General features: G+C 40.1%; 2 protein-coding genes across 3 annotated transcripts; one reads left to right on the forward strand and one right to left on the reverse strand.

Moving 5' to 3' along the window:
* The first annotated feature begins 844 nt into the window (after window positions 1-844).
* On the forward strand, window positions 845-3,794 carry LOC138043240 (uncharacterized). 2 transcript variants are annotated; one of them, XM_068889405.1, is made up of 2 exons: window positions 845-1,075; window positions 2,200-3,794. In XM_068889405.1, the coding sequence occupies exon 2, from the start codon at window positions 2,210-2,212 to the stop codon at window positions 3,104-3,106; it is 897 nt and encodes a 298-aa protein (XP_068745506.1). In that variant the 5' UTR covers window positions 845-1,075; window positions 2,200-2,209; the 3' UTR covers window positions 3,107-3,794. The 2 variants fall into 2 exon arrangements, with proteins under 2 accessions (XP_068745506.1, XP_068745505.1); XM_068889404.1 differs by lacking the exon at window positions 845-1,075 and adding an exon at window positions 1,523-1,643.
* Window positions 3,795-5,967: 2,173 nt separating this feature from the next.
* Window positions 5,968-8,170, reverse strand: LOC138043241 (uncharacterized). Its single transcript, XM_068889406.1, has one exon. It carries the CDS (start codon window positions 7,811-7,813, stop codon window positions 6,998-7,000), a length of 816 nt encoding a protein of 271 aa, XP_068745507.1. The 5' UTR covers window positions 7,814-8,170; the 3' UTR covers window positions 5,968-6,997.
* Between the last annotated feature and the right edge of the window lie 1,035 nt (window positions 8,171-9,205).

Raw genomic sequence — 9,205 nt, forward strand, 5'->3', positions numbered from 1 at the left:
TATAAAAACCCTGGCCACGGATGAAAAAGACCAAATCCTTTCAAGACTTCTCAGCTAAGGCTGAGGCTGCAGCGCTGCTGAGCGTGAAAGGCCCACGAAGACCACAAGAACACAATAAATTTCACTGCAAAGAAACAAAAAATATATAAAATAACTAGTCAGATGTAAGCAACGATAATTTTAGAGTTTGTTGCAGTTTAAGACCTCGGTAAAGCAAACGCACGATGACGAGGACTAGGATTTCTTTTCAACAAGATTTCTGAATTTAGATGGCAGATAAAATGGCGCTCGAAAGGTATTGTGGTTGCGAGGGAGCCTTTCAGTTCACGTTACTTTTCCGGTTAAAAGAAGGTTACCCATTCCCTTTCATTGCCTTTTGCGTTCTCGTTCACATTTATAAACCAACTTTTTAATTTGTGCACCAAGTCAAAACCTGACCCTTAAAGGTTTACTGCATTCCAATCTTTATAAACATTTTGTCGTTTATCTTGATAAGCTTTTACCATTTTATCATGCACCATAAATAAAGGTACGATAAATGCTCCGAATCATGTTCAGCATGACTTGTGATGGGTCAAATATCTAGCCTGCAAAAAGTTCAGCTTGCGCTTTAAATTGTATCCGTGTTTTTTAAAGTTGTTGGAACATCGACTCGTGATCTGCAGTAATCCTGGATGAATTGTAAACAAGTGAAATAAAAGCTACAAGAAGCCTTGATTTCCAACCCTGATTATTCCGATAAGACGGCCTTAGTGATATGATAACAAGATATGCCCAACTGAGAGGGTGTCCTACCCAGCCCCCGATCACAGCACACACGTCATCACTTTCGGAACCAGATAACAACTTAGTATTTTTGTCGCCGAAGTCATCAGCAACTGTCCCTGTCAATGTTGCATAACTGATGAGTAAAACCTTTTAACTTGAGACAATTCATTAACCTTTAAAAATAAAGTGCTAGGACCTACTGGGATGGGTCTGGATGACTTGCTTATCTGTACACAGGACAAAAGCAAGGGACATAACGAAGTAACAACAATATTTAAAACTCAAGCCCAAGGGTTAGTTTGATAAGGTATGTTTCGTTTCACTTGGTTATTGAAGAACGCTATCTGTTTGAGAGAACTGACCTGCCACACCGGGCATTTGGAAGGACGAACTCCACAACGCCTTAAATTAACGCACACAGCGGCTTCGAGCAACGGATTATCATGCAAGGTTTCCTTTAAAATGTTTCATTTTCTTCGCAAACTGATGGGTCTAGGCGTCAAGTTCTGACAAAGGGAAAGCACCCTAAGTATAACTTACGCCATGAGAGCAATTTCTGAACTACCTAGTACTCTATTCTATCACATAGTGATATCCCGAGGGACGCGTCTCCTTGGTTCACTTTCGTTACCCATTTGTTGGCTTTTTCAGCTCGTGAAGTCTGACCACCGCATGGTTCAATGCGTAGGCTTAACTCGAGAATAATTAAAAGCGATCCAATAAACAAAAAGGTGAACAAACTTTGCACAACAGTTCTCTTGCATTTCAAAGCGTGATGAAAGATTGCATTATCTGCAGAATCATTTCATGGGAAAACTGTCAAAAGCAATGTTTTTCGTATTCCAGTGGACAGCCAGTCTACTAATTACAGTCATGTAAGTTGAAGCTCACGTTGCAACCATTTTGGACGTTAAAGCAGAGGACACAAGGCCTAGCATCGGTTTACTTCTTGCCTTAAACAATACCATTTACAGTTTTGGTTATTTTCCTGCTACGTTAATTTTTATTACGTTACCTCGAAGTTTATATTTGTTGGCATTGAACTAGTGCAAAAATTAACAGTATTTCACATACTTTTTGAATCCACAACAAAAGAAACCGGTTTCACTAACAACAAAACGTTTGGTTTCTTTTTGGCACATGCACCTTACTTATTAAAGTACTTTTCTTATCCGGGTCGATGGAGTTCACGTTTACCCCGACGTACATAGGTTGTACGTCGTTCAGAGTGTCTAGTTGACTTGGTGAAAGGAGAGGAGTTCTGTTGTGAGATACAAAACCCAGTTCCGTGTGTCATCCTGAAATAACCCAGGAGATGATCGTCTCTGCACGGTGAACTCGCGCGGCGAGGTGACAAAGGAATGTTGTAAATCTCTTATGTTTACATACTATTGAATCAGGTTAACCTCAATTATTGATTTTATATTTCAGTTCAAACAATATGTCAAACGAACTTCAAACACCAAAAGTTGCTGTCACGGATGAGAGCGAAGATGTCACTCAGAAAGAACGCTCTCCAGCCGAGAACGCTTTTTACGAATCATTTCTTATTCAATCCAGGTCCGCCATCGAAAACCTGTACGCTTCGAATATATACCACAGCCAGAGGCATGCAAAGCAGGTCAAGGATCTGGAACGTCAAAAACAATACAGCATGTTACAAATGAACAATAACCAAAAAGAAATGGTCAAAAAGATGGTGCATTTAAAAGAAAAGCAAGGCCAGATAATGGCAGAGAAAAGAAAACAATTTTTGAAAGCTTCCATTACAAAGAGTGATGGACGGATCAGGCCGCGTTCGACGTCATCAGTGCCGGATTATGACTTGCGCATGCTGAGACACAGGCATAGATCTGGATCTTTGCCGCTTCTTGAGCCAACTGACTCGGCTCATACAAGCCAAAATTTGTCTGGATCCTCACAGAATATTGAAACAGATTCAAATTCATTACGTGCTACCCTTTCAAGGGGTTTGTTATCACGATCATGCGAGGCTTTGTCAACTCTTGACAAGAAGAATGATAGGGTTGTTTTTCCAGCATTGTCTACCTCTCCGAGAAGCTTGGCCAAAGAACCACTGGAAGATACCGATTTCCCGTTTATAACCCGGATAGAAGCTTCACCTACAAATCAGCCCAAGTTGAACCTAAGATTACCTCTCTCCAGCCACCAACTGGAACATCGCCGAAGATCGCTTGATCCCTCTGTTATAAGAAACTTAGACAGCAGGCGAGGGGTGAAAACCCAAACTCTTGGATCAGCAACAAAGAGTACTCATACAAAGTGGATTCCAAAGTCGTGTAGATCATCCCAAAGTGGAAGACTTCCTTCAGTTTAAAATCGTTCAGAAAGATTAATATTTATTTTGGCTGATTATATAAATCACGACTTCCGTAACCGATTTCTATGAAACACGGGCTATATTGGATTTATAGCCTATTTTTCAGTCACTGCAATTCGAGTTCTGTATTTATCAACCTCGTTCCCAGGTAACTTCCCTTCGCTTGGGGTGAGGCGAAGGGAAAGGTTGTGTACTCGTGTGCTAATTTGTTCCCAGAAAACAACCATAGATTATCATTTAATGACTGTGAAATGTATGTCAATTCAATTTTAATGACTCCCAGCGAGGATGCTAATCACATTTGCTTGGAACTTGAAACTGAAAAAATCCATGCTTCAAAGAGAGGCTCGAGCTTATGACCGTGCGATTGCGCCACTTTGTTTAATCTCACGGTTGTGGTTTCAAGTCCCGTTCATTGAAATTCTTTGAAAGAAAGTTCCCTTTGCGGCTCTTCAGGTTGTTCCAAGACAGCGATGATTATTTCTGGTAACGTTTGTCATGATGAGTTGTTGGAAGACACGGGGAATTGTCATAGTTTCGCCTTTCGGTAACGATTGTGCTTAATGTGAGGTTTATAACTTTACATGGCTGACTGGTTACACATAAACAAATTGTTTGAACGCCTAGCATGGGACTGTGCGTTTATCCCAGATGATGTATGTGAATAAAGCTTGATCTGCGTGAACAGACTTGTTTTTGCCCTAAGAAAATTTGCCAAAAATAGAAACCGTCGGGGCACATGAATCTCGCCTAAAATTTCATAACTTGCTCTTGGAAGGACTCGATTGTACAAGAAAGCGAGGCACTGAAATAGTGATGAGTTGTGGTAAACACAGGGGCGGCGCCGGGAATTTTTCCTTCGTGGGGCATAACTGGGAATACATGTAATATTGGCGCGAGTGCGCCAATGACGAGTGCCGAAAGCACGCGAAACTAGGGGGTCCGGTGCAGGCTCCGCCGGGAAAATATTGAAAACTTTTAGAATTTTATGATTCAATCTGGTGCATCTGAACGCTAAAATTTGCCAAACACCAGGATTTCATTGTGGTCAACAAAGTAAGAAAAACGTAGTGACCTTTTCAAGCTTAGCAAAACAACTTATCAAAGTTGAATACTTTCTAAGTAAATTATTGTCACCTTGTTTTTGCGTTCAATGAAAAATATGCGAAATTAATTGACAACGAATTTTCCAAAGCGATTATATATTTCAAAGAACGTTTTACTTTGATGCTTTCTTTCCTCGACTTTTGCCAAAGAAGCTGTCCAGTTTCTGCTGAACTCTTTCCTTTCAGCCGCAACCGCCATTTTAAAGCTTTCCGCTGGAACAAACCAATGCTGGCCCTTTCATCAATCTACTTCTGCCCAAGTCAGGCGAGAAAAATACTATCCAGTTTTAATGTCGAATTGTCTTAGGTGAAATTCAAAAGATTGTAACTTTTTGATTTATTTATAAAATCACAGAATATTTCTTTTACGAATTCTAATCCATTAAATCGCTTCATACAGTGAATGATTATTTGGTCCCTCTCTTAGCTTGCCACACTAAAGTATATCTCAGCCGGCGTCATTTTTAGTTGTACCAAAGTTAAAAGTTGGTGGAGCAAATGCCCCACCTGCCCCACTTGTAGCGCCGCCCTTGAAACATGTAAGAAAGGAAGTAATTTGGTAAAGAAAAAAGAGAAAATGCCTGTTGGGAGTACTTAAGGAGGCACTGTAGCCGATGGTAAGGGCTTCCAGATACGCAGACCTCTGGCACTTCCCAATTCAGCTTCAAGGTTCGTCCGGCATTGCTTGTGAATAGCTAATTGGACTGCCTCCAGCTAGTTGGGATTCCCATAAGTTGTTGTGCTCTATTGTGCCAATTATAACTTGACCGTGAAAAGTCCCTATGGGGAGTGATCAAAAGTAACTATAAAAGTGGACAACAAGCTTTTTGGAATAATGTGCAGTACAAACACAAAGTATCCAATGATCAAAATTGTCATGAAAGACAACAACGTGTTAAACAAATGAAATGGATAACGCCGAACGCATGGATAAATACTTTGCTCTAGTCCTCTCAAATAAAAATCTTGGTAAGTTGCATCATTTGATCCAGTTATCCCCAAAGACTCGAATGTTGCTGTCATTCATAGTATAGAATTGTGGACGCTGAGACCTCGTATATTTCCTGACCCCAATGATGTTGAAGAAATGCTCTAAAACGTTGGCTCCTATACTCAGCGGCATCTTCAATACCTCTTTCATATCAAGGTATTTTGCCGCACGATTTGAAATTACCAATCAACCATTATTCCATTAAATTAGAAAGGTGCTAAAGAAAGAACCACCATTCTGTCCCTCTAACATCAGCAGTATGCCAGGATTGTGTAATTAATGAGAGTAAACAAATTGCTCAGTTTTGGATAAATAAAGAAATATTTATCCTACAGAAATCCCGCTTCGTAAAAGAAAATATTGTCGTTCGCAACCCTAGTCATCGGTTCTCGATCATGGGCCGGCGAAAGAAATCAGGAGTTAGCACCTCGCAACTGATGTAATGTTTCTGGGCATTTGATTTGTTGCAGGAAGAGCGAGCTACGAGCACACGGTAGGTGACCAACTTTCGTCCTGGCTTCGAAATTTTCTGGCAAATCGATGGCGTCGAGTAGTTTTGCAAAGACATCATTCTCAGTCCTTGAGCTTCTGTCATGTCCAGTGTACCCCAAGGGGCCAGCGTTGGGATCTTGTCTTTTCTAGAAATGATATTTCAAGAGACATGAACACTGACATAACATTGAATACAAAGCTCTTTGCAGATGACATAAAAGTGTATACGATCTTAACAGACGCCGTAACTGAAGAGTCTTAGAGCGATGAATGGCAACTCAAAGTTTAATTCCACTAAAGAGTGAAGCCCTGTGCATTTCTAAGATGAATGATGATAACCCTTTTATGGTTATCTCCTTGCAAAGTGTATAAATAAAAACAAACCTCTGTATGTAATATTTTCTAGAGGGTATATTTACAGGGAAAGTAAACTAATACAAAAGCTATCAAAAGACACGGTATTAACAAGAATCAATCATTAATTTTCAAATGTGTAGGTCTACTCTTAAAGACCTTAAGATCATCGGTCTCCGCAGTTTCTCTATGTAAGCCATTCCACCGTTACGGCTATTATTGTTTCTCGTGTGAAGAAAGAATACTTAAAGCTACTTAAGTTTCAATTTGAGGCGATAGTTGGCTGTAAAGTTTGCTGCGACATCTACTTCAGTCGTTTGAACTAGCGTAAACCTTCAAAGAAATCTTTTGCTTTCTTCCTAGGACATATGTCGACCAAACTTTCCATGTGGCGGCATACGTGGATGCTAAGTAGTCGTTTTACTTTTTTGAAAATGTTCTCCTTTCTAAGATGAGGAGATTATAAACTTGAGAAAGTATTCAAGAACAGGCCAGACCACGCTCTAATCTTTGATAACAAAGCATCCTTTTTTAGGACCAACTGTTCGACTTAAGAAACCAAGAACACGTTGTACATTAACTGCCTTGCAAGCTCCGCGATGGTTTGAAATAAACTGAAAATGTAGTCGGTCCCGAGATCCTTGACCCCTGATACAGCTTTCAGATAGTTTTCACGTGGTAATAAGAACTTGGATTCTCTTCTATGTCCTTTTTACAACTGCTGTTGTAGTGAATACGTGCTCTTAGACCTCGTAGTCTACGTGAAACATGAATGAGCATTGGCGTAAAAACTTGGCCTTTCTCTTTAATGTAGATATTACGATTTTCCATATTGCACGACATAATGAATGAAGGGTCGTCGAAAAATGACAGCATCGATGTTATTTTTTGTCTTTGGATCTTCCCTCAAACCGACGAAAATTCCACTTTACGCCTTACTTTTTGTCAAATTGTCTCTCTCTTTAAAAGATCTTGTGCCTCGGAATTGCATTCAAAGAGTTTATTCCACATAAACTTCATGACCGCGAAATAAAACGTCGCTTCGGTTGCATTTAAAACAATTCCCAAGGCTTGCAAACCCTTGGATCTATTTTCGAATTCATGGATTCCAGTAACATCTAACGCAGCTTGAGAAGTCATCAGTAAAAAGAGAAAAAAGTTCTCTAAGAAGAAAACAATAAGTGTGCAGTAGTAAGCGATCAGTAACCCTGGGCACCTGTCGAAAGATTTGTTCTTTGGTGCGGGTACAAAATTCCACAAGCAAACCACCATCCAGATTGTCATTTCGTCAAAAATGAAACCAACTTCGATAACCGCACTCTCAAGTAAGTGTTCGTGAAAGAACAGGATAATGTTGTACGTCATAACAACGATGAGTTGGAAGAAAAAAGACCAGAAACGAGCAAGACGAATAAGACGCAAACCTATAACTGTAAAACCAGGAAACTCTGGCAGCTTGAAGAGAATTGCAATGGCGATGAAGCCGTTTATAGCTGAAGTAGATTGCCACGCGATTTCGAATACGGTAGGATCTGGGAACTTGGTGAAGTTTTCACATCGTAATGTAGCAAGCTTCGCTCTCAAAAAGCAATCAGTGGCGTACACTGAATATAAAGCAATGCTAACAAATCTCCACAATAGAAAAATGAAATAGGTTGTCATTACACATGTAGCAAGATTTCCCCATTCCTCAATACCATCAACGGTTGCTGTGGCGTGCAAGTGTTTGTGAGTCGGCTTCGCTTTCTTACTTTTAAGCATCCACTTCCACTCGCGAAAATGTGATCGATATTGTTGCCAACTCGCCTTCCAGATCTTTAGGACGGTAAATTAACCAGCTGAAGCTGTACGCCATTTTAGAATTTTTAAAAACCGGAACATTGTAGTATCGTCATCAGTAACTTTGATTGGCTAAGGAAGTATGGTGTCTGTGGCATGGTGAATGCCTTCCAAATATAGTTCATGAACAAGACGTCGTCATTGAGGCCAGCTCAGACAAAGTCAACAGCAAAATAATATTTTATGAAAGTTTCCTTTTTCAACTGAAATACAAACGAAAGAAAATAACTTCTTAGCTAGCTGACGTAATTTTATTTTAAATCAAAATTTCAAAGTCGTTCAAAGAGTTACACACATTTTTTTTGTCATCATCGGTGTGGAACCATACTTTTTTCAATTAATCAAGGTCAATCAAATTTATTAGTTCCCAGTCTGTTAAATTGTTTATCTGCAACTGAACTGAATGGTCACTTCTGCCGATTATATAATATATAGATTTAGCCAAGCGTAAAAGCGGAGCTCCCGTGTCATTTATTCTTACGATAAGTTAACCTGGTGTTAGCCTGCAAACCAATGGAAAACTAGTACCTGGTCAGCGGTCGACTTAAAAAACAGCTGACCTCGAAGACTTCAACCTTGCGATATGGTCACGTGATACTGGTGACAGGTGTCAATTAACCATAACATGGATGTCCAATATCAAAGATGTTCACGCCAAAAACCGCGGGTTGTACCATAGAATTTCATATTGGCATACATGGACGGGTCGCACGGTACGGTCGCGCGGTACGGTCGCACGGTCACCAATCGACCAAAACTAAACTTTCTCGCACAGATGGATTATCATATTTTCTTACCCATGGTGCTCAGCTCCGCTATTACTCTCCTTCAGGTTGGTATCGTATCACCGAGTGAGTGAGGGATCTCACAAGAATGAATTTAATGGGCTGATTTCCGCGTTTCTCTTTAATGGTAATTATAATTACAAATGTGTCTTGTTTGTTTAAATATCTTTCCTAACTGCACAAACTATCTTCTCGACATTAATTCCTTTGACATGATGGGTACGATTTTAAGACTTGTTTTCAAAAACACCGCTTTAAGGACCCTAGTAAGCTACACCTTTGCTATTGTTTAAATGCGGGAATTTCACTTTTCGTACGTCCCCAGGTGTCAGCGTTAATCACCGCTTCTTCTCGTGAAAGGCCTTTGACTGACATCAATGTGGAGGCGTGCTTCTGGACCTCATTTTCATTATAGGTTAAATTCACACCTTAAACCGACAAGCTTTTCGACCGTTTGTTTTTGTTATGGAATTCGCATTGCTTATCGTAGCGATCTAATTGAATGAATCTCAGCTTCGGGCGGAATTTT

This window comes from Montipora capricornis, chromosome 3 (assembly GCF_036669925.1).
Source record: "Montipora capricornis isolate CH-2021 chromosome 3, ASM3666992v2, whole genome shotgun sequence".
Lineage (NCBI taxonomy): Eukaryota > Metazoa > Cnidaria > Anthozoa > Scleractinia > Acroporidae > Montipora > Montipora capricornis.

Coding starts and splice junctions, on each gene's coding strand:
- LOC138043240 (XM_068889404.1), top strand. CDS start 1,576: ATGGGAAAACTGTCAAAAGCAATGTTTTTCGTATTCCAGTGGACAGCC. Junction 1,644..2,199: donor AGTCTACTAATTACAGTCAT/GTAAGTTGAAGC, acceptor TTTATATTTCAG/TTCAAACAATATGTCAAACG.
- LOC138043241 (XM_068889406.1), bottom strand. CDS start 7,813: ATGCTTAAAAGTAAGAAAGCGAAGCCGACTCACAAACACTTGCACGCC.